This window comes from Lytechinus variegatus, chromosome 1 (assembly GCF_018143015.1).
Source record: "Lytechinus variegatus isolate NC3 chromosome 1, Lvar_3.0, whole genome shotgun sequence".
Taxonomy (NCBI): Eukaryota; Metazoa; Echinodermata; class Echinoidea; order Temnopleuroida; family Toxopneustidae; genus Lytechinus; species Lytechinus variegatus.
This window is the reverse complement of record NC_054740.1, coordinates 73,146,033-73,172,408: the sequence shown is the minus strand read 5'-3', so window position 1 is coordinate 73,172,408 and position 26,376 is coordinate 73,146,033. Positions and strand designations below refer to the sequence as shown.

At 35.8% G+C, this 26,376-nt stretch overlaps 2 protein-coding genes across 3 annotated transcripts in view; both read left to right on the top strand.

The window, feature by feature from the left end:
* LOC121422381 (ADAM 17-like protease) overlaps window positions 1-2,224 on the top strand; it is a 68,517-nt gene extending 66,293 nt beyond the window's left edge. The window contains exon 23 of the mRNA XM_041617391.1: window positions 309-2,224. Coding sequence (XP_041473325.1) covers window positions 309-375 — 67 coding nt within the window. The 3' untranslated portion in view covers window positions 376-2,224. The remainder of the gene's footprint in view (window positions 1-308) is intronic.
* A 5,018-nt stretch (window positions 2,225-7,242) lies between these two features.
* Window positions 7,243-25,749, top strand: LOC121422369 (serine/threonine-protein phosphatase 6 regulatory ankyrin repeat subunit B-like). Of its 2 annotated transcripts, none has more exons than XM_041617379.1 (9): window positions 7,243-7,378; window positions 17,548-17,705; window positions 18,362-18,563; window positions 19,093-19,257; window positions 19,787-19,968; window positions 20,858-20,930; window positions 21,897-22,061; window positions 23,599-23,746; window positions 24,385-25,748. In XM_041617379.1, the coding sequence occupies exons 2-9, from the start codon at window positions 17,556-17,558 to the stop codon at window positions 24,497-24,499; spliced, it is 1,200 nt and encodes a 399-aa protein (XP_041473313.1). In that variant the 5' UTR covers window positions 7,243-7,378; window positions 17,548-17,555; the 3' UTR covers window positions 24,500-25,748. The 2 variants fall into 2 exon arrangements, with proteins under 2 accessions (XP_041473313.1, XP_041473304.1); XM_041617370.1 differs by lacking the exon at window positions 7,243-7,378 and adding an exon at window positions 14,193-16,235 and having other exon boundaries at window positions 24,385-25,749.
* Window positions 25,750-26,376: the final 627 nt, after the last annotated feature.

Genomic DNA, 26,376 nt, shown 5'->3' with positions numbered 1-26,376 from the left:
GAAACAGAAGAGAAAAGTAATGACTTAGATGCCAAGTTTATTAAAACGATCAGATTTGTTAGTGAAATGAGTAGCGAAAACATTGAAGATGAGTTCGGCGGAAACGGATACGAATTCCAAAGAACACGAAATTAAGAAAATGTTACGAACAGAAACTATGCAACCGCCATTCAGCTCTCTATCCGTTACGCTGTGGTTTATCTTTTATTGTTGGAAATATATAGCTTTATTCATTTTTATTGATAACTAGAAGTGACCTTGTATATGTTTAAATTTTCCCCTTTTTTCTTTGTCTCATCGGCCAACAGCCTTCTGCAATGGTGGGATAAATCTACGGAGGGGGAAACTCGCCCTGAAGCTGAGGAATCATTGTGATTATGCCTCAATTCGACAAGTTTCGTTCCCTGGAATAAAAATAATAAAAGAGAACGTCATATTGACTACTAATAATTGTTATCGTAGTCCTGTCTGCATGGTCAGAGACGGAGATCAGGGGTGTACCCCTCTCGGATTGGCAGAGAACAAAATAATATATGACATGTTCAAAGTTCATGCTCATCACCAGAACAACTTTTTGAATTGGAATAAAAGTCGATTTAAGTCTTGGATTTGCCAGTAATGATTATAAAATGCGCAAATATTCCTACTTTTTTTCCTGTATACTAGGGCTTTTTTTACATCATAGATTCGCCAAAAAGTACTTGCGAATTGCGTGGGAATATGCCTTCCTCCGTCTTTGAAAAGTGAATTCAAAAACACAGATTAAATAGAATATCAATAAAGTTGTGTTTGTTTGTTTATTTGTTTTGACCCGATAGTATACGCTCAGCTTTTTGAGTATTTACTTTTTAATTTTCTGTCAGAAGAAAAAAATGTATACGAGATATATTAATTTCTTAATCATGCGATGTTTCGACATAATGTCCAATAGATTTCATTAGAATAAAAAATTAAGGTAAATTTGTATCTTATTATATTGGTCACGGATACACGAATCAGAATACAAACTTCCTTTTTTAAATAAAATGATATTATTTTATTAGCTATGAAATTGATTGAACACAGCTGGTTAGAGTGGACCTGGCCTTTAAATCAATCATTATTTCATTAAAATCACGATAAAATTGGAAAACATTTTGTTAAATGTTACATTAATTTTGTACGTGCCTAATTTTTTTAAGCTTTGCTTTTCCATTTTCAATCAATAAATAGCGTTCGCTTATCAAGTTTGTTCAATAGAATGTTTTTTTTTAATCTTCCAATGCTTGTTAGAAATGGCAAGGATAACTTATTTCCTAATTAGTTAAAATGTATTGATTGATTTTTGTATTTGTATATTAGAGCAACATATTAATAGAAACAAATCGGTCTTCTGTATTATAGGCATATCGTCATCATCATCATCATCATCATAATCTTTATCACCGTTGTCGTCGTCATCATTATCGTCATCGTTGCCGTCATTATTATCATGATCATTGTAATGATATTAGTTTCATTTCATTTTGTAATATCAATTAAAGAACGTTTCGTTGGTATTCAAAAAGTTTGAAAGGAATAGGTGAATTTAATTATGTCGGTGATAGCTGACTAAAATATCAATGTGGACTCGGTGGACCCTTAAGGACTCATGTCTTATGGAACAATCTCCTAATAACTCATTGACAAATTTGGCATTGTCTATTCTCTGAAGAGGGTAAAATCGATATAAATAAATTCATGTTGTTCTTATAACAATAGTAAGCAAAATACAAACAAACCAATTCCCTTAACAAACTGTGTTACTGCAAAGAAAAACGAGTTTTCTTCTTATGTATGACATAACAATACGTACAGGCCCCGAATAATAGAATTATTTGTTTTCAGGCAGTATTTTACCATATCAAATTAATTATAATCTTCCAGTAGCATTAATTTTAACGATTTGCTAAATGTCTTACGACTGGGGATGTTTCTAATATTACTTGGCAGGAGATTCCATAAAGTAGGACCAGAAAATGAAATTGATTGTTTTCCCAAGTTGGTATTATTTTTCTCAAGATTAACATTTCGCTTTTCTCTATTTCTTGTATTGTAAGGATGATCTATAAATGAAAAATAATCAATAAAACTATGTGGCAACCGATTATTAATTAAATGGTGCATAAATACTCCTATCAAATATTGGTAGTGTTTGAAAATATCGAGAATATTTAGATCATAAAATAAAGGAGCAGAGTGGTAAGTATGATGGTTGAACGTCATTATTCTAGCTATTCGTTTTTGTAGTAATAATATAGGGTTCAGGGTTGTTTTGCACGTCCCACCCCATACTTCCAGACAATACGTTATATGTGGTAAAATAAATGAGTTGTATAACATAACTAAGATTCTCTTTGTTACATAATTCCTCAATCTATAAAGTATTCCAATTTTTTTGCTTAGCACATTGCAGACAATGTCAACCTGTTTCTTCCATGTAAGGTTTTTGTCGATATATATATACCAAGAAATAATGTTGATTCAACACACTCTAATAAAGCTCCTTTCAGTGACAATTGTCCTGATATCAAAATATTTTCCCGTCTATTTTTAAACAACATATATTTAGTTTTCGTAACATTGATTGTCAATTTGTTGGCATTAATTGCACCGTAATATTGTTTAAATTGAGACTAATTTCTGATAAATCAATGTGTTGTTCATCACAATTGAAAGTGTGAAATAAATTTGAGTCATCCGCAAAAAGTCGGAAATTGAAATAGTTTGATGAGTTTACCAAATCGTTTATATACAACAAGAATAAAGTTGGACCCAAAACTGATCCTTGTGGAATACCGCATGAAATCAATCTGTATTCGGAATTTACACCATCATAATTAACAAATTGCTTTCTGTTTCGTAAATAATCATTAAACCATTCTACTGCCTTACCACGAATGCCATAGTGTTCTAGTTTCTTAATGAGAATAGAATAATTAATCGTATCAAAAGCTTTAGCAAAATCGATGAATATTCCTACTGTCACCTTTCCTTAATCAGTATATCTTGTAATTTGATTAATAAGATTTATCAGTGAAAGTTTCGTACTGTATCCATTTCTAAAACCATATTGGTGTTTATACAATATTTCATTATTTTCTATGAATTTCATCAATCGTGCATTCACTAGTTTTTCAAATATTTTGCTAATCGCGGGTAAAATTGATATTGGTCTATAATTTCCAGGTAATACTTTATCTCCCTTTTTGAAAACTGGTATAACTCTTGCAAGTTTTAATTTATCTGCAAAATGCCTGTGGTAAATGATAGATTGAATATATGCGAAAGAGGTTTGCAAATACAATTCACAGCGTATATCAACAGTCGAACTGATATATCATCATAGCCACTTGCTTTAGATTGATCAAGAGTATATAACATTTATTTAACTTCTGAACTTGTTATTGGTAAGAATAAAAATGTTTAATGTATGGACCCATGAACTCTCGGTAATTAACATTTGGCTCCTCAATTTTCTCAGCTAGATTTTTCCCAATAGTAGAGACATAATTGTTGAGTGAATTTGCTATATCAACAGATGAAGTAATTTTCGGAAGGTTCATTTTCTTGGTTAACAACTAATTTGTTTATTTTTGAATTCAGATTCGAGCCACTATTTTTATTTAAAAGTTCATTGATATGACTCCAAGTTTTCTTTGAATTTTCTTTGTCTGCTTCAAACTTATGTTCACAATGCATTATTTTGCTTTGCTTTCCTTAAGACGGTTGTTAACTGATTTCTACATCTTTTACATTTATTCAAACAATCTTTATTATAATTTGATTTTATAACTTTAGAAAAAAAGTTAGTGTTTTGTTGATATTGAACGCTTAATACATTGTGTTATACAGGGTTTCTTTTTCTTTTTCTGTTTAACACATTTTGTCTTAATAGGAGCATGTTTATTACAAATAAATAAGAACTGTCTTTGGAAAATATTATAAGCTTCATTAGGATCCATACATTCTAAAACGCTTTTCCAAAAATCAGTAGTGACATAAAGATCATTACAAAATGAATCTATTGAAAAATTGTGAAAGTTTCTCCGTGTTACACTATTTTTTCTTTGTTTAACACACTTGAAGTTCTTAAAAATGGAGTAAACTGGCAGATGGTCAGAAATATCTACGTCAATACACCCTGCTTGAATAGGATAGGCATATATATTAGTATAAAAATGGTCAATGAGAGATATGCTAGAACTTGTAATTCTTGTTGGACTTGTTCTACTGACGTAATCCATAACATTCTGTCATGTGAATAAAATCACGACAACTTTCAGTAGGAGATAAGAGATTTATATTGAAATCTCCTACAATAATGCAATGGTTTCTGTCTAGATTGAAGTTGTGCAATTGCTCGTTGAGATCAAGACTAAATTATTCAAAGTTACTGTCTGGTTTTCTATAAATTACCCCAAATATGATACTCACATCCTGAATGAGACACTGTTAATTTGTATTTAATATTTCTGTTTTAATTTAAAATGAATAAAAACCGAAGGTAGATGTCACATTAAACAAGCCTACATCATCACGTCTCAGGCTGAGTTTGCTATCAAAAAAAAAAAAACATTGATTCATAAGTGAACGTTTGAGAAAACAGTCAAGGCAAGCACGTACGTTTAGGGTTTAAAACTGGTTCACACGCATGGGTCTTATTTAATGTTGACGATTTTGAAAAGTAGAAATATGGGGGGGGGGGTCAGCTTGTACTCGAAAATGAGTAAAAATTGTATTTGGGTGCATGCAGATGAAATTGAAAAAGGGAGTGGATATAGGCAACATGCTGATTTTTTTTCCTGGTTCTAGATTACAAATCACATAACAATTTTTTTTTTAATGAGTATGCAAGGGTGGATTTGCAAACTGATCGAGTAGGCCTACTTAATTTGGAATACGAAAATAAGATTTTTTAGAGCCAAATATTAAGGTCCGTGCACTTCATACAAAAATTGCGGACAATGTTTGTATGGGATTCTATCACCATTTTATTACGGGAATCACAGCTAGTGGCGTATAGAGCCAGAAAATTTGAGGGGCCGGGGCATGATATGACGTATCATTTCGATCAAAAATTTCGACAGGTAATCATTTCAAATCCATTTTGTTTCTTTCCCCTCTCTTTTTTTCTTGGTCTCGATTTTTTTTTTTTTTTTTTTTTTTTTTTTATTGGGGGGGGGGGGGGTGGGGGAGGGGGCAAGCGCCCTTAAACTCCTCCCCATCTGTACGCCACTGGAGTATCACAGTTTAATGAAAAATGGCAATAGTGGAGGATGAGCATAGTAAAGTCACGATATTTGGCAGGAACACTATATTCAAGAGCCCGCCCCAACATCGTTCATAATTGGCCATTTCTTTTTGAAAGTTGGGGGATAGGGAAATAAGGCACTATCTTAAACATGGCCGTATGCAAAATTTTTTTGCTGGGGGACATCATGCGTAAACTTTTTGTAAAAAGGCTCGAAAGCGAGGGAGAGAAGCGACCGATCTTATATCATTGAGCCGCTTTTGTTAAGTGACATTGATGGATTGTGTGCTTACTTTTGGTGAATTTTGTGAAAATCTGCAGTAAAATTATGTAAAGTTTCAAAATTTCGGAGGAGGGGCAACTCCCCCGCTGCGTATGGCCATGACCTTAAAACAAAGAAAAAAAATACTTATCCCCCCCCTCGCATGACTTAAGGCACGTAGGATTATTCTCAATTTTTTTTTCATTTATTGCAGAATGAAGCAGAACGGCGCTAAATAAAGAAACAGGGCGCTCCTCGGGCATATAAAAGAGTGGATTTTTTTCAGGACAACTTATCTGATATGAAGAACAGGCACCTATACGAAGCCAAATGGGCATTTGATCTTCAAAACATAAAATGGGTCCTTTTCAGGTGAAGGGGCACTTTTCTTAGGTAAAATGGATTAAGGGCACCTAAAATACGTCAAAAGGGCACTTACTAACCAGTGGCGTAACAGCCGATTGGAGCAGGGGGGGGGGCAGTTTGTCCCCTGGCTGCATGATTTCCGTGACCGGGAAAATTTTTAAAAGGGGCAAAAGGGAGAAAGAGAGTAAGGGAAAGGAAAAGAAAGAAATAAGAAAGAAATAAAGAAAGGAAGGAAGGAAGGAAGGAAGAATTAAAGAAAGAAAGAAAAATCAAAGAAAGGAAGAAAAAGAGGAAAAGGAAAAACGGAAAGTGAAAAGAAAGTGACGGAAAGAATGAACATAAATAGAGAAAATTGAAGGAAAGCGGGAAAAGGAACGAAAGAACATTTGAGATCGTACAAAATATCATGAAATACTTATACATATATTAGCAGGGTTAATAAGAGAGGGATATAAAATAAAAAAAAATATTTGACTCAATGGCACACTACCAGGCAAAAATGGCGGAAAAATGGGAGAAAGAGGCAAACTGAAGAAACGGGAAATGAAGGTAAAGCAAAAGCTAAATTGAAAAATCATACGAAGAAAAGGGGCAGAAAAAAAAAATTAATAATACGGTCGGGCTGCCGAGGATTGCACAATATAAAAAGAACAGGAAGAAATGGGAATGGCGTCTATTATAAGTTTGCTAAATTTCATGCAATAGTGATGATAAATAGGCCTAGCCTCCTCTGTCATAACCTAAGTAAAGCTTTACGCTTGCTAAATTTACCATAAAAGCCTCTTTGGCTAAATTTCCAAAAATATATACTTTCATTTTTTTTTAATAAAAGGCCAAATTTCTCTAGCTCGCTTCACTCACTGGCAACCTTTTACAAATTTGACCACCGTTTATTAGCTCGCTTGGAAAATTAAGCAATTTGCCTTGTGCGCCATGCTGTGCATGCCCCCCCCCCTCCCGGCCAGCTGGTGCCACCGACCCCTGTTATGCCCCTGTTGCTAAGACCATGGACCTATGCTAAGACATAAAACGGATCCTTCTCAGGGCACAGAACATATAGGGGGAATTTTAATTTAGATATGGCACTAAAACGGCCGGGCCCTTCTCAGTTGAAAAGGGGCCCAGCTGTGCACGTCCCCACCTCCCCCCCCCCCCCCCCCCGATCGCCGCGCTCCTGACAATGTGTTCTCGTTCAGTGATCGAAATTCGGTGAAATTGGTTCAGTGAAGTTCAGTGAAATTCAAGAATTCCATATACAACCTAGCTAGGCTAGCCCCTCCAATGAACAAAGCTAGAGGAGAATTAAATGCAAAAATACTAAAATCATCACAAAAAAAATTCACTGGATCAAAGACTATCTCAGTTTTGCGTGGAAACGGTAAACAATGAGACGAAAATATTAGTTTCTTCGAAATGCAACCTTAAAAAAAATTTGGATTTGATACAGAATTAGCTGATAAGGGGGCATGCCGATAAGGGTACGTATTACAAATTCGAACAGTTTGATAGATGGTTATTTAAACAAAGTCAAAATATTCCTATTTTGCTCAGAATCGATTAGGCCTAGTATGTCAAAACTGCACAAACTTCAGTCCCAGTCTATTGAAATTCGTGTGAGTGGATTGATCGAACAGACTGAGCTGAGACGAGCCCACTCAGCTCAGTGACTCACACTAGCACGAGGTTAGTATACTACGTCTACGAACGGGTTAGTGTACTGAGCTGACGAATTGACCGTGTGGCAGTGTACTACTATCATGTTGCCGGACACCTTTATTTCAGTGCTTTGAAAATGACAACTAGCATGACTAGAGGATAAGACTTAAGAGGAAATACAATCAAGGAAATTCGCACCTGCTATTCCAAATAAATATGAGAATCATAAAATAATTTTATATTTATTAATTTACCAACCGTTTTCTTTGCATCAAACCAATCAAGCCAAGGGTTCATTACATGCTGCCGTGCACAGAAAAATCAAGCCATCAAAGTCGTGTGTTGTAGACACCAGAAATGGGATCACAGCACGCGCGACCCACTATGAGTATGACATTAGTCTACGGTGACTAGTTAGAAATCCAATGCCAAACGCGGTTCATGGACACGGTGCAAGGTTATTATACTAATACCGGCCATATTAGCTAATATGCCCAGGCACCATTAATACCACTCATCTAAGTAAAAATCTGGGACGGGCGCAAAACGCACACATATGAACACACATAGTGCTTCGCGAAGCACTGTGTGTGTTCAAAACGCACGCATAGTGCTTTGCGAAGCACTGTGTGTTTACATATGTGTGCGTTTTGCGCCCGTCGCAGAGTTTTTTTGTTCGTAAAGCTTTGCGCGGTATATAAGATTCTTTATTTCACATCTTTGATGGAGTGAGGTAGTATAGCGCGGTGCATTAGCACTCTACCGTGCCAAATGTGATTTCCAGGAATGTTGCAGTAAATTGTGATCGAACCCTCAACAGCCTCCTTTTTTTTAGGGTGAACAGGGATGTGAAGTGTTTATGTTCTATTTGTGATAGCACAGTAAACGTCGTCATTTGTTTTTATTTGCCACTCTACTAGCACCTTGTTTTGCTTTTCCTACTTTTCTCTTTTCGCTTTATCCCCCCTCAGACATTTCAAACCCCCTGTCTGCTGCTTATATACCCCCAAAAGAAAACCCCTTTTCTCGCCCTCCGGGCCAACACAAATTATTAGAATCTTTCCTTGTTCATCACGCTATACTAGCTCCTTAATGTGCCCAAAAAGATTTTTTAAATTTTGCTTTTCCAACTTTTTCTGTTTTCGCTTTATCCCCCTCAGACATTTCAATCCCCCTGTCCGCTGCTTATATACTCCCAAAGAATACCACTTTTCTCGTCCTCCGGGCCAACCCGAATAATGAGGATCTTGGCTCGTTCATCACTTATACTAGCACCTTAATGTGTCCAAAAAGATTTTTTTAATTTTGCTTTTCCAAATTTTCTCTTCACTTTATGCCCCCTCAGACATTTCAAACCCCCTGTCCGCTGCTTACATGTATATACCCCCAAAAGAATACCCCTTTTCTCGCCCTCTGGGTTAACACGAATTATTAAAATCTTGGCTTGTTCATCACTCTATACTAGCACCTTAAAGGTAAATGCTAGTTTTGGTAACGATATAAAAATTAGTTCGTACAGAATCCAATGAACTGACCACCAAAGTGTCTGTTTTGTATAAATGAAACGCATGTGCTAAAGGATTCTGGAAGAAATTGTCTAATTGCTGAGAAATCAGCAAATAATCACAGAATTTGGGTAGAGCGTCGGGCCTGACGCTCTGAGCAATAATTATACATTGTCCCACATGCGCTTATCTGTGTTGGGGATCTTCGGTGTGAATATTTTTCAGCATAGATTTCAAGATTCAAAAAGTTCAGTTAACTGTGCCAGATCTAGATCCTCGATATAATGACAATTAAGCCTTGTTTTACAGACTTTCTCATGAAATCAGTGTTTACTGCAGCTACTGGAATTTCTCTTTAATGTGCCCAACAACTTTTCTATATTGCTTTATTCTGTATTTTCATGAAGTTTGTCACTCTATACTAATAACTTAATAATTATGCCCAGCTAAAAATCAAATTTGCGTTCAAACATTTCTCTCTTGCTTTATACCATATTTAAAGAAATTTGGGCCTGTATACTAGTAACTTTATATGCCCACCAACTTTTCTATATTGCTTTATTCAGTATATTTATGAAGTTTGTCACTATATACTAGCACCTTAATATACCCACAGAAAATTAAATTGTGTTCAAAATTTTCTATATTGCTTTATTCCATATTTTGATAAGTTTATCACTTTATACCAGCACCTAAATGCTAACATTTCTCTATTGCTTTATTCTGTATATTTGTTATGCATTCACTCTATATACTGCATGAAATTAATACGGACTAAAGCAATAGAGAATTAAGAATCTTGGCTCGATCATCAAAAACTTTTCTTTTATTACTTTATTCCGTATTTTGGTAAAGTTTTTCACTCTTTATTGATCACATTGAATGAGTTGATTTACTGATAAATTGTTGATTAAATGATAGGAAAAAGTTCATGCCCCAATTCAGAATTAATCATTAAATCAACATTCTTCTCTGGACTTTGCGTACATGTCAATAGCCATCAGTCTCTCAACAGGAGGGGAGGGCGGGAAAGAGGGAAGAGGTGGGGGTTGAATGACTCTAATCTCGTGTTGTAGAGGTTTGCGAAAGGTGCCTATTAACTCATATGACACTCAAATTGTTCATAATTTTCTAGGAATGATAACTTCAAATATTTTGAAGTGTTTTTGTTCATTATGAAAGCAAATGGAAAGAACAAGGTAAATACAACTGTACAAGAAATATACATATTTATATAAACAGAATTTTGGGCTCCCTATTATTTTAGCACAAAATTAGAATACGGCCTATGTCTTTAAAATCTCACTTATGAATAAAAAAAATCCATTCTGTTTATGATCCTTGGGACTGTTTCTTGTTATTCATTAGAACACTACAAAAACAATAAAATACATGTGTGAGAATAAGTACCCTCCTGATGGAGCCACAAAAGATCAAGCCAGAAAAGGGTCCAGCTACAGCAGCCAAGGACCATTTCATATTTCCAGGGAGCAATAAAACTTTGGTTCAAAATGCCTGGCATGGGCTTTATGCACATGAAGGAACTAAATAAATCACACATTAAGTATTTCTCTGTCTCTCTATCTCAGTGTAAAACATGGTTTACTTTATTATTATATTATTATTTATTAGTAGTATTATCATTATTATTATTACTATTATTGTTGTTGTTGTTGTTATTATTATTATCATTATCATTGTCACATGGAGACTCAAATAATAAAGATTCAACACATGCCATTTACCATAATGGACAATCATCAGGGTTTATTTAGCACAATTAGCATTAAGTGAATATATTTTCTCACCATCCATACATTATATACCTCACTCCAACAATGATGGGATTAGGCCCTGAATTAGCCTATCTATCCTTCACAATTTGGTATATAACTCTAGTACCTGTAAGAGTGTTTAGATATCACTTGAGTACATAATATTTCTCATACCATCCTGCACTGTTAGTCAACTTTCAATTCGAATATCATAAGCTCTCTACACCAGTTACTAATCATAGTAAGTTGTGACGGACACCAGAACTGTGTCGAGTACGTTTGAACTCCTACAACCAACTTCTACAATCAGCTTCTACAATCAACCTACAACTTGTTTAGTGCACGAACTCAATACATAGGCCTACTGGGCTACTCGCCATTCAACAATGAAAACATCGACAAAAACACATGTCTTATCTGAAAATCAGTTTTGGTTTTCTTCATAAGATTGACATCCTTTCTCTGTATAACAGTTTCATTTCAAGCATTATCTCGCTTTGATACAGCTCACCAGTTCAACGATTGATGACATTCGGCCTGCAAATCGAAGGTTAGGAACTGCTGTGCGGGTGACTTTACTTCGATATAGTTCAAACCGCCAACTCAGTCATCCAGATGGTGTATTTTGTCCTAAGTCCCAAGATCACGTGCCATCTACATTTTGAGAATGCACATAACATATTCTCTAGTATGCATTCATTTATTTTATACACGTGCAGAATAAAATGACATACATAACTTCATATTCAGTTAACAATTACTGACATGCCTTGTCTTTAACATTATATGAAGCATTATTTGCTTATTTTAGTACATTTCAAATTCGAATTGTTACAAATCAAATACAATATTCTACCATGGTCTAGCACAAGTTCAGCCATGTCTTTAAAGCATTTGAAAATAACTTAATTATAGTAGCTGAATTACAAAAGTTTCATTCGCTTACCGATGGCTTGAGTTTCACAGGCTTGAAAAAAGTGTTAAGTTACACTGATGTAACAGGCTAACTCTTCTGCCTTTGGATTATAAAAATAGGTAGCTCTTGCATAATCTTAGCAAGTTCAGGAAGAAATATAAAACAAATTATCTTCAACTGTGTTTTTCAGAGTAGCCAAATTCGACTCTCCTTTCCTCATGGCGTTCAAGTTGAGGTGTGTCCACTCTCTGTACACTAGCAAGCCACATACAATGTACAAAACCCAATTAAGTGCATTGCTATGTCTCCTATTCAAAAGACAAATACTAAACAAGACAGGTATGTCTTGCACAGCTGAATAACTCCTCACCATCAATGGCACACTCAATAGATTCTCTCTCTCTCACTGACTTTGATTCAAAGATATTGCATTTTCAACGTGACAATCATCATCCTTATTATCATTATTAGGGTTGTTATTGTTATTATTATCATTATTCCATTGTCCACAACTTGATGTTCTGTTGGTATATTAAACAGCAAACGGACTTCTTTCAGAAATCTAGGGTTATTGTTCTATATTCTATCAAATGGGTTCTCTTCTCATTGTTCACTTCTCTTTCTAATTCAAGACCTTCCGTAGGATATGAGCTGTTCCAAGTAAGCTTGCCTTCTGTATCGTTTCAAAGGACGCCTCGACTCCTAATTATTATTGTTATTATTATTATTATTAATTTTGATTATTGTTGTTATTATTATTAATTTTGATTATTGTTATTATTATTATTATAATTATTATAGTTATTAGGTGGTCTGTCTTTGACAGATCACCTCTTAATTTCGTCAGAATTTTCTTTTTATTCTTTTTAATGGCAAGGTTTTTGTCGCCAAGTTATCTCGAGTTTGACAAAATCAATTTCATTGAAGTTTATACCATACATAGGGTCTCTAATGGAAACGTCAAAATTTGCTTTTCGATGTCATCAGGTCATGATGACGTCATCTAGGCGCCATTTTGTAAAATCACATTATCAATCATATCTCCATTATCAATTATCAAAAATCCATAATATTTACATCACATCAATTTCAGGTCAAGGGTCATCAGGTCATGTCATCAAAGGTCACCTGGAGGTCATGCGCGCGCGTCAAAATTTCAAAATGCTCAAAATCACTTTTTAACCAAACTAGAGTACGTTTCAGGTCATTCTAAGCATTTCAAAAATTTGCGCACGCGCACATATGCGCGCGCATTTCCGCGCGTAATGCCATAATGCAGTGCAAAATCACCGTTTTTTTCACACCATTGCATTGGTAATATAATTGTGAGCAATTTGATACCCAATTTAGCTCTCTATGACCAATAATAACGAAATTAACACCCGTTAAAGTTTGCAGCTCGTGTGCGCGCGAGCTCTCACTATAGGCCATATATGTGCAAAAACATGCCTATTGAAAATTCACTGTAGCTCTTTAAATAGTCCGTTGACCCCCAATTTTTTTCATATATCGATAGAGTATTAGTTGTATATTTGATTTCATGTCACCATTGTCCCTAAATTATATCGTGACGTCATCAAAATGGCGCCTAAACTAAAAATTTTTTTTTTTAAATGACGTCATCAAATTTATGCAAATTTGGTTGTAACTTCTCAAATATAGATCGTTTTTCGCCCAGATTTTGATATGATGTAGTTTAGAATGTACTCTTTCTCCTCAATTAACATGAATTTTCGTTTTGAGAAACGCATCATTGCGTAAAACAGCGATGAAAAGAGGTATGTCATTTTTCCTCATTTTGCGTGTAATCTCTATGGGACATGACTTTTTGTCAAAACTAGATTCGACATTCCTCTATTTCGTGAGCTATATCTCCATTTCTTCCAGTTGGTTTTCCCTGAGCTTTTAGTATGTTGTAGCTGAGATTCTGAGCTTTTGGGAAGGTGCTCTTTATTTTTTGATCAGATGCCGGGATCATGCCCGTTTTTCGCTTGCAAAATTGGAATTGTAATTCTCAAAATTGCTTACGTGTAATCTCTATGGGGAATAACGTGGCTCAATGGATAACGCATTTGACTTGCTTTCTCGAGGGCGCAGGTTTGAGTCCTGGGGTTAAAAAAGATTTTTTTTCAATTTTTTTTTTCTTTTTCCAGCTCTTACATGAACCTTTATGATATTTAAAAGGTACAAAAGTTAGAATTTATCAAGATAAAACAGATTATAATTACTTTTTTCCAGTCACATGTATATATTGTCCTACATCAAAGAGACCCTTTTCACAGTGCTTTATCATCTCCCCTCTTTCACAAGTATCCCATCCATAATGAGCATTCCGTTGTCATCATGAAGATCATATTGATATGCATGAACATGGTAATAGTGATCATGATGGCGAGTATAAAGACAGACCACCTAATTCGTCCGCATGACGAATTAAATTCTAGTTATTTGTACTTTTATGTACTCCAAATTTTCTCATTATTCAAATCTCCAAATTCTGATATTTCTTATATGAAATACAAATGGGGACATGGGGAACACAGTGGTATGGTTATTTCAACAAATGTGTAGTAATTAGCTTAATTGGATGAACCTGCACCTATGAATGTAGAAATATGAAAAAAAAATTAAGTGCATTCAGTTTGTGAGACCAATGTCCATAGATAACTGTCATATATGCGACACACCCTCTTGGAATTCATCAAAGCTATACAAAAAAGTCACTACTATTATGGCACAAAACTTTACAGAAGTACATGAATACAACAAATCTTTCCTATTAAAGTGAGAATTGAATAAAATATTTATACACTCTGAGTTTTATTATGTGTTACAATATAAATGATTGCAAGAATTGCTTACAGTACTAGTACTCACAAAATCAATGCAGAATAAACGATAAAGCGTAAGCTCAAGAAAATGGATAAATGAACCAAAAAACTCATTTGTACTTCTGTATATCAAACTGCACTGGTTGGGGAGATCATTGATTTGTCTGTTTTCCTACTGAGTGATCAAGGGCCATAACAATCCTTGCTGACTTTTTGGACTCATTTTTAGGGGTTCCTCTATGTGTTCACCCAACCTTACCAGTGATCCTGTATTCACATCCTTTTGTTGCTATTTCAGGTTGCTAGGCATCAAAGCCCAGCTATCTACCAGTAGGTCCTCTGGTAACAAAGGCCATCTTTTTAAAGATATGCATATTTAAGTAGAGAAAAAAGGTTTCATCCATTGACTTCAAAAGTGACAGAGTTGATAAGAAGTTGTGTTCACCTGCTGTAGACCTGCTGCTTGTAAGAGCTTAACTGACGTTCTGTGGCTTTTTGTCACCATAGGCTTTTCATGATTAACTTATAAACAGAAGAGCAAATATTGATTTATGGGATGATGAACAATTGATGCCTTGTGGTTTTATTGGACTTGTGGTTGATTCCAATGTACAAATGAGCAACATTCTTGGATTGACTTGACAGAAAGAATAAATGTATTGTTAGAACATGTCGCCCGAGGATTGGACTTGTGAAGATTTAAATGTGCTCTTTTACAGCCTGAGGAAGAGAATGGAGGTGGTGATGAAAACATTATTTGCTGATGACTGGAATAAGATGTAGCTTTAATCTCACATAATTTCAACACTTGCGATGCCAGTTCTCTTTGTTGATGAATTGCCCAGTGTATTGGAGTGAAAAGATTCTTATTTCTTGGTTCAGTGATTCATCATCACCTGATAGCAATATATCACATACATGTATGGAGAATAATTGGATCGACTTGTACACTCAGTTAACATTGCCTTTCAAAGGTACCGATTAAGTATCCAGACATTCTAGAAATTATCAGTGATTGTAAAATATGTTTGTTCTCTGAAATATTCAGAAACTTAATGACACTGTCATTTACTTTTATGGTGGGAGCAGAGCAGAGTCCTCTCTTTTATTATTGACAATCATGAAGTAAATCTGATATGGTGAAATGTATAATAGTTCATCTGGACTCCTAGCAACCTTCATGCTTCGCTTATCCTGTGCTGATTTTTGGCATGATTATATTGTATTGATGAACAGTAGTGTCATTTGGGGATGAAAATCACATTGTGTAAAACTTCTGTGGTTCTGTCTTGTAGCTCGATCATTCTAGTGAACAGCACAAAGTATTGCAGTTTGTTTCAGAGGAGTAGCCAGTCTCGTTTCAGTTATCACAGTAATGGATAATAAGAGGATGTCGAAGGTCCAGTCGTTCCTTGAGCGGGAAAAGACAATGACCTACCGTGAGAAGATGACCCTCTTGGAAAGGTCACAGGTGCCGCCGTCGGAGGTCATAGATCATCGCCCTTTTGGCTTAAATAGGGACTTGGTGAATGTGAAAAGCAATGTGTCATTCAGTAATGATATTCAAGTTCACGATACAGCCAGGACAAGAACAATGACACAGGGGTCAAGGTTCACAACATCTACTCTTGAAGCTCATGCTTCTATCGCAGGTCAGTGATGTGAAGGATAAAGGTTAAAGGTGGGATGCAGACAGAGACTACAAAGAGGGGAGAGGGAGGGGGGAGAGAGAAAGAGGGAACAAGGTTTAAAAGATATAAAGAGCAATAATAGCAGGGCCCGCAGGGAGAACAGTTTTCGGAACTGAAGCGGCTTCCCTGGGTAAATATACCTATATTATAAGCAAGTGGGAAGTTACAGGTAGGTAGACCTATAGTGCTTCATTGTGAAATTTGGGGCTCTGTTTCAAAAATTTTTTAAAAAATTTATAATAACGGTGTAAAAGCACTGAAGCCCTTCAATTTGATTGGCTGATAGCAAGCTAAATAGATTTTGTTATTAAAGCAAGACACTGGAGACAGTCTAAACTGACTCAGAAGAGGAAGAAGCTGTTTATCATTACTTCTCACCTGATTACCAATTCTATTCTAGACGTTTTGTCTTCAGGCTCTCTGATGTTACACTTAAAGACAAGAGATTGATACTTGAAATACTTGGAAGTTCACTTCAGACTTACTTGCTTAATACTAAAAGGAGAGAAATAATGGAAATTTATATTGTTTCAGTTCCATGATCATCAAAGTAGTTTTAATGAACGTATTGGAAAAGTAGAGATACATGTATGTTAATGTACTGGTATACAGGGTTCCCAGTCCATCAGGGAAGCCAGGAAAAAAAATATTTTTCTTTTTTCCAGTCAGGGAAAAATAAGGGATTTTTTTTCCAAAAATTACCTCAAAGGAGGGGAAAGATGAGGAAAAATCAGAGAATTTTCATCAGCCCAAAAGTCAAAAGCATGGTAGTCAGTCAGACCCTATGTTATATTTTGTTGCATATCAAAACAACATCCCTTGAATGACAGGTTATGGTGGTACTAATTATTTATTGCTTTATCCTGAAAATACATGTAAATTACTGCAACAACATAGAAAATATGCGAAACTGGGATGGGTTTAAATAATTATCAGGGAATTGTTAAACTTCATCCGGGTTAAAATCAGGGAATTATATTTTCTTGAAAAGCTGGGAACCCTGGGTTTAGAAAATGTTATGGCATACATCTACTTATTTACCACTCATTCTCTATTCATCATCAGCTCATTTTATAATACAATGACTACACAGTGCTTCTCACCTTGGCCATTCAAATCAAACCAAGAATCTAATTGCAATTGTCGGCAAATTACAACCTGTCGGTAACAAAAACTTCCATAAATGACAAGAGGGCTGTAGACTCCTGTCAGTGGGTCCATGTGCAGGGAGATATTTTTTATTTTTCAGGATTTTTTTTGTTTTTGTTTTCAGATACCACCATGGATTTGCTAGATGCAGCTGCTAAAGGAGACACTGAGATGGTCCGGAAGGCAGTATCCAAGAACCCTTATGGCGCAAAGGGCAACGATCAGGCAATGCAGAAAGCTGTGCAGTACGGCCAGACAGAAGCTCTACAAGAGCTCCTCAATGTTAGTTGAAACTCTCACAGGCTAATTTGATGACACTTTGGTCCAAACTCGCAAGGACTTGTAATAGTAAACAAATGCTAAGTTTTTTATAACAAGTTTTCTATCAGCCAATCAATCTATTGATTGCAGTAGCTTTTAACTGTAATAGCAAATTTGTTAGTATAACAAGTTTAATGAAGCAGGGCTTGAATCCATGATTTGAAACCATGACAGATTTCATGTACCGTACATTGATCACATTTAATTCAGTGCATCTATGATTAGGAAAGCGTCCAATGAACCATGCACAATTTTATCACTGCATGCCTTTCACGATAAAGATTACTTCATTTATGACCCAACTGTTTGATTAATTGTAGTGGATGCAGTAGGCCTCAATTATGCATACTGTAGAGTGATATAAGCATTTATTCATTATTGGATGATTACTTAACATTCATGCAGAACTAAGTGCAATCAGTGATTTCAAACCTGCAGGGTCAAAACCTTTGTGAATTCTGGCCAGAAATGACTTTTAAAATCACATTTTTCATACTACAGCTTTTTATATGACTGCCCCTCCACTCATTTCCTTGCATATATCAAGTATAATCCCATAATTTGACCCGATTCATAGCACCATCCCCATGGCATTTTCCCCTACTCCTTTTTAATAGGCTGGAGCAGACCCAGATATCAAAGTTCATGGGGGTCGTACCATGCTCCATGAGGCCTGCGTTGGTGGGCACAATGAAGTTCTGAAGCTCCTTCTGATTCATGTGACTGATATGGATGCAACAAATAGCCTGGGCCAGACGGCTTGCCATACAGCTGCTTACCATGGAGAGCTGGGTTGTATGAAGCTCTTAGAAGAAGCAGGTAAACTATGTTTATTTATGATAAGTTTGAGAAAATAAATGTTATGATGATGTCCTATATTATTAGTTAAAAAGTAAGTAATCAAAAGGCAAATTATTGTGAGAAGAGAGATGATGATATTCTTTTTGTCCATGATAAGTTTGAAATGATAATTGATGGTAAAAATTTGACCATAAGTTTGAAATTGTTATTGTGATGATAATATTTGTCCATCATTATGCAGAGATGATTAAGTAATTTCTGTGTTTATCCATGTTAAGTTTGTGACTATGGTTATTCATGTTAAGTTTGAGAAGATAATTTTATTTGTCAGAAGTTCGAAAAAGTGGAAAATAACTGAATAATAATAATTGTTTTGAGGACGATTTAATAAATGAAACAATATGATTTGGGATGAGATTAACCCATCAGTGTTAAGAAGTGGGAAAATACTTGTGCCCAATTCATCCTTCTACATTTCGTTCAGAACTCCGTTTATTACGCCGTGTAAATCACCTTTTCTGTTAATTTGTTAAACTTCTGTAATTAGGCGCTGACTGTAGTTTGCGAGATAACAAAGGGCGTTCTCCCTGCCATTTAGCAGCTCAGCACAACCATCCTTCCATCCTCAACTTCCTGCTCTCTAAAGGAATGGATATAGAAGGGGCCGATGACAATGGACGCAAGCCTCAACACGTTGCAGCCATGCATGGAGGTATTAATTTAATAATTACTCGAGCAGTGGAATTTGATACAAAATCTTGCTTTCAAGTGATCTCTAGTGAAATTCTAATGTTGTTTGACATTTGTTTCATGAAAAGATATTGACACTCTTTTTCTTTTGCCAAAGTCATTCAATTTTATGCCAAGTGAAACTATAGAATACCAGTTCTATAATAATAGAATAGAAGTGTCATATATACAAGTAATATGGAGTTGTTCAGTCATTTGCATGTAAGACTTTAATAGTGAAAGTATTAAAAAAAAACCCAGTCTTGCTCTTTACGAGATTAAGGAAAGGAAAGGAATGAAAGAAAATGCAAGACTATTGAACTCAAGCAAGATCACAGATGAGATATCCTATGTGTGTACTGTGTGGTGCATTTACATGCTTCTCATTTATCCATATGAAGTACACAATAGAAACCAAGGTTTTTATAATTTGACCTGTCCAACTCGGTGATGACAAAGATATTGATCAATGCTGATGATGTCACGATTTTCTATGTTTGTGTATTTTGTAGCACTGGAATGTCTGGTGTTGTTTCTTCAGAGTGACTGTGATACGACCGTAGAGGATGGGTCAGGTTTCACAGCTGGTCACCATGCTGCTGCCAAAGATCATCTGGATTGCCTGAGGTTTCTTGTAAAGCATGGTAGCGACAAAGAGGCCAGAGAAAATCATGGAAGGACATTAGCTCATCTGGTAAATTACCCTTTGTCTCTTACCCATTTCCTGTCATACATCGGCCTTTCATTAAATCATTGACATTTGCTTCGAGCTATAGTTTGAAGGATGCCACCTACTCATTTCCCGTCATATACCGGCCATTCATTTGATTGCTGATTTTTTGCTTCAAGCAAGGTCAAAGTATATCACACACCCATTTCCTGTCATTTAGCAGCGCTTCATTAAATCGTTGACGTCAGCTTTGAGTCAGATCTAACACTCCGGAAACATACTTTATTACTTCTACTTTTTATTGTGGATTTTAGTTTTGCTATTTTTTCAATCCAACACTGACTCTTAAAAAATACAATATCACAATTTTATGATGTATGTCCTTGTTTTTCAACTTTTTTTTATTTTCAATGGAAATTGTCTGGGACCTTAATTTGATTTAAGAAGATCAAATTAATTGAGTTTAATCAGTCAAAGGATAATGATACATTTATGAATATGGCTAAAAACACTATTTGCATTAGATTTGTACACAACTTAATGTTTTTGAGCAATATTGGGTCTGCATGCACTTATGAAATGTTGCATGATTTTGGAACCGCATGCCGGGGGTCACTATTTTGGTCTAAAAAGTTGCATGAGATTTGAAAGTAGAAAGTCAGTTTTAAACAAATTTGTGCGGCGGATTTATTGTGAGAAATGTTGAATCAGTATCAAAGCACATTCCTTTTGCAATACATATGGATATATTGTGCAAAGAAGTGCTATTTAGTTGTTACTCATGTAATGTAGAAAAAACCCAACCAAATCATTTCTGCATAGACAAATTTCAGTGCAAATAAATCCAGGTAAATACAAATTCAGTGAATTTGGATGAAAATGTACTTTCATCTTACTTATTTTCCTTGTACAGGCAGCAGCGAATGGATCAATGACTTGCCTTCATTGGCTCCTAGAGAAAGGCAGTGCCGTCAATGTTCAAGATAGTAAGTAATTCCCTACAAGCAGAGTAATTATAATTTGATTACTGTATGCAATAAGATTGTACTCAAAATATAAGCTGGTTCATGACGAAAACCTTCGTTTGAGAACATTATACCCCAGTTTTTCCATGGACCTACTCCATGGTTTTTCTCAATCAATTACTGCCCCAAGTAAGTATCAAAACACCTGTTTCTTGACCTTGGTCCGAAGATAACATAATAGCCCGAGCGCGGTCCCTGGCAAAGCATGCCACCATTTTTTATTCAATTACTTTCCTTATTTCGAGGTGGATTTTCTTCGTTCGAAATTGAAAATGGACTAACATTGAATTTCTAAATACAATATGCCTTTGAAAACGTGATTAAATATCGAAAACAATGATTTCATTCCGAATGTCCTACTACAGGCAGAGAAGTCTTACGTAATAGCACAGCTGTTGTTTACCATTTTGTCCCTGGCCCAACGCTCATAATCTGGCCTATGATGAGACAGCGGGGATTACCTGGCCAAGCAGGGTTGATCAGGGAGTTGTTTCATAAAGCTGTTCGTAAGTTAAGAGCGACTGGCGATCCTGTCTTGCGGTAAATGGTACACACCATTGGTGATGATCACCAATCATTTTTAAAGTCGCTCTTAACTTACCAACAGTTTTATGAAACGGCCCCATGATCTCAAACACGATTTGGGGTCTAATACTGCAGTTTGCAGTCTGAACTCCGGTCTTTCCCCAAATGGGGGTTTGACGTAATGTTGGCTGCATTCAGTCATGTTTGATTAACCTTTTGAGCCAATTGCATGCAATAGGTAAATAGTCCTATCCTGCTGCCTGTGTGTCATGTTTATTTTGCTCATATCTTTCACCCAGTTAGAGTATTTAATAGTGTATGAATATTAGGTCATACTGTGTTATATCCTATGCAGGAATTATTATTTTGACCGTCACCATTGCATTCAATAATTACCTGTAGAACTGGGCAACACCCCCGCCCACCTGGCAGCAGCAGGTGGACACCACCTATGCTTCAATTGTTGTCTTCAGCATGGTGGTAATCTGGACATACTAAACCAGAAGCAGGAAACCCCAATGGATTCTGCCAGAAGGTTTGGACATCCAGTCAAGATGGAACAAGCAGGTAAGGTGATGTCCCCCCCCCCTCCCCATCCCCGCCCCAACACCATCACACTCCTAGTTTAACAAATTATTACTACTGGTGAAGGCAATGCGACTGGGGAGCATTCCTTGCATTCATTGCAGCCACATTATGGTGCTGGCAAAATCAAACATACAATATCTTTCGCATCCTACTGGGTACCCATTTAGCACCTGGGTCAAGAGTGGCAAAGTGTGGATTAACGCCTTGCCAAAGGACGCTAGACCGCGGTGGGATTCGAACACACGACCCTCTGTTTACAAGGCGAGAGTCAGAACCACTACACCACGGCTCTTCCACAACAACCATTTCTGAGATGGTTTGGATTTACATGTAGATACCTCTTTCAAGCAATGCTAAGGTGTACATGTAAGCTTCATTCATATCACAGAGAAAGTGATAGTTTATCCTATGTACTGAAACCAAATGGTGATTATTTGCTTTATATTTCACTTCTGAAACAACGCAAATGTAGAAACAAGTGGGATCGTGAAACTTATACACATCATACTCTTCTGCCCTGATTGCATTTTAATTTTCCATATTCATATTCATCATGGAATTATGCATCATAAATTGTATAGCTATCTCACACCATCATGTTGATTTGATAATAGCACAGATCAACCAAAAATTGCACTATTCATTTTGTCTTTGTTAAAGGTCAAGTCCACCTCAGAACAATGTTGATTTGAATCAATAGAGAAAAATCAGAAAATTTCATCAAAATCGGATGTAAAATAAGAAAGTTATGACATTTCAAAGTTTTGCTTATTTTTAACAAAATAGTTATATGAACGAGCCAGTAACATGCAAATTAGAGAGTCGGTGATGTCACTCACTCACTATTTCTTTTGTTTTTTTATTGTTTGAATTATACAATATTTCAATTTTTACGAATTTGATGATTAGGACCTCATTGCCTGAAGCACAAAATGTTGAAATAATGGAATTCCACGTGTTCAGGGAGGAAAGAAACTTCATGTCACATGACAATGACTAGAAAATCAAAATATTTCTCATATTTCATATAATAAAATAAAAAAGAAATAGTGAGTGAGTGATGTCATCAGTTCCCTCATTTGCATACCGACCGATATGTGCATAAAACTGTTTTGTGAAATGAAGCGAAACTTTAAAATGTCATAACTTTCTTATTTTATATCCAATTTTGATGAAATTTTCAGTGTTATGCTTGATGAATTTTTCTCTTTTTATTTAAACCAAGTTTTTGTTGGGGTGGACTTGTCCTTTAAACAACTGTAGAACAATGCAATGAAAAGATCAATTTTTTTTGTATGTCCCCATTGTTACTTCACTCATTAAACTTTTCGAACTATGATAATTGAAAGAATTACAACTGTTCGTGGGAAATAGAAAACAGAGACGAAAAAAGTTCCAGGAAGGTCCCACTTATATGGGGTTTGATGTATGGTACAAATTTTGTGGAGTAGCCCTGGATGTGATATTAGGGAGTTAAGTAATACCTAAATTTCATTATATTTGATCCCTTTTCTAGTAAATAATGAGATAAGGTGCACCCACTGTAATGATAATTATGAGTTATCATGCTGGGAAGAAGCTCACCAACCAAATGTTGTTCAGAAAGCGATCAATTCTTCCAAGACTACAATCTTCTCTTCTCCTGTTCCAAACAACAACAAGAAGTAAGTATGGCCTTTGATATAGAATGTTCATCGTCAGGGTTATGTAATAAAAAGCTCAGTAATTAATCGTGTCTCTGATGTCTACACTTGTTTACATTGATGACTGTGCATGACCAGTCGTAAAAATACGCCCAACAATCAGTTATACCTTGGTCACATTTGCTCTACGGCGGCCGTACGGCGAGTCGAAAACAGCCTTTTTATTGATTATAATTCAAACAACATATATATATGTTTTCGACTCGCCATATGGCCGCCATAGAGCAAATGTGACCAAGGTATTACTAAGCTTTATATGACGTGGTGCGACTATCCTTTGCACTTTATACCTCTACCAACTGAGCCAACCTATTGGTTATGTACAGTGGTGCTCAAAATTTAGTGCCCCCCACCAGAAAATGAACATATCTAAAGTGTTCAAGTTCTGCCATGTTTAAGATATTTAATCTTTAGGTCAGGTGATTAAATATTACATTCAATAAAGTTTGTTTCTCTGAGCTCATTGAACATTGTATTGGAATGTCTACATTCAACGCTTGCCATAAAGGAGTGCATTTTGTGGTGGGGTACACTAACTTTTGAGCACAAGTGCATGTCTTCTAACATATGTTATCCATCTGTGTTTCATTGATTTCCAGGAAAGAGACCAAGAAAATTACTCCAAGAAAGGAGCCCTCTGCCCCTGGAAGAGGAAAGCTACCTCATAGAGATCTGGCTGTCAGGTACTTTGGAAGAGAGGAAGGAACAACATAGCTATTGACTTCTTTAGAGCATTTCATGAAGGTTTTTGCCAGTGATTTTCAGAGACTAATTTGCTCTTAGCCAATCAGATGCAAGGATTTTATAGTCGTGAAAGTCACCACCATTTCATGAAATGCTCCCCTTGCCCAAAAGTGTTGTCTATTGGAACCTGGTGATCCCTGTACAAACTCTATGGGAAAAAAGAATAATTCAGTAGGTTATAGCTTAATTTAATCGGGGGATACTTTCCCAACCTACTCCTAAATTTGTTAATATTGGGTAAGCTTCAATATTGCAGTGAATAATGATTTTCCAGGGGTCTAGAACATGGGGGGGGTAAACCCGATGAAATTGCCCTGAGCCCCTATGTTAATCAGAATAACATTTTGTTATGGAGCATACCATTCGTATGAAATATACTACACAGCGAAAGATCAAATTTACATTAATGTATTAAGGGAACCTTGACAAATTTTCAGAAATGATACTTTTTATATTTGAAAATGCATTCCACCTTCACCCACCATCACTGCCAGTATTACGTGATCGAATATTGATCCATTTAAAGATTTTTTTGTATATATGCAAATGAAACATTCCATTGGCATTGTCAGTATTATTCAGCATCAAAGTAGTCGGGGTTATAATTTTCTCTGTAGTGGAAGATATGCATTGTATGGGTTAGGGCTTGTTCGTGTGTTGTTCATTGACTATGAAACTTTTACACACAGCACTACAAATCTTAAAAAAATCACCCATACTGCAATTGAAACAAGTCATATCTTGACAGGAAGTGATGCACCACAACACAAGTGCCTCAAACATATACTAAATATGAAGCAAAGCCTACCAAATGAATAAAAGTCAACAAATTAATACGTTGTTGAGAACAAAACCATGCAAGTGATATGAGCATTACTACTGCGATTAGGAGCTTGCGAGAATGTATTGGGGTCATGTTTCACAAAACTTGTCGTAAATAACAGGATATAGGTTAGCAAGGTATAAGAGCTAGTGTTCAGCTTCAGACCTGATTTTATTTGTTTTAACCCCCACCCGTCATACGTGGTTGCCAGAAGCATAATGTTTTATTATTGTCCGTCCATCCCATATTTGTCTTTATGATCATCATACTGTAGACTTGACAAGGGAGTGATTTAATGTGATCAAACAGGGGCCATGGAACGGTTTTCAAGGGGGGGGGCTGACCATGCAAAAGATCACAATCATATGGTCATTTTTACATTTTTGTCAAAGGTTTTGGAAAAAAAGTGGAGGGCTGAAGCCCCCCATGTCATACGTGGTTGCCAGAAGCATTATGTTTTATTATTGTCCGTTCACCCCCCCCCCCCCCCCCGTTTGCGTGGCCCCTGTGCTATTGAGAACCATGAAATATCAGGCCCCTTGGGTTTGGTATTGAACAACATTTTATAATCAGTATAAATACACATTGTAAATGCTATCAGAATATTTAACTGTTTCCAAAGCCCCATTAAAAGTTAATATAAACTATAGAACAAAATAACAAATTGTTAATTGTGGCCTTACAAATGTTGATTGCTCGTGAATATGAGCAATTCATTCCTATTTGGGGATGATAATCTTCTTTTTTTCTTGAATATAACTTATGCAAATTAGTACCTTACATATTTATATGTATTCAGATTAATATCTATTCATCCATCCTCAGAGGTGAAGAGACCAAAGCTGTCCCGTTATTACTGAAAGTATTTGAACTTTGCTTTTGACATTATGTTATGTATGGTTTGTACAGTGTACATAGACAAAGAAAATTAAAATAAATATATGTGTGTATATAAAGAGATGATTGAAATAAAAATGTTTTGCAGAAAGAGAATGTGGCTAATTTCCAAATGTTTGCAAGTTAG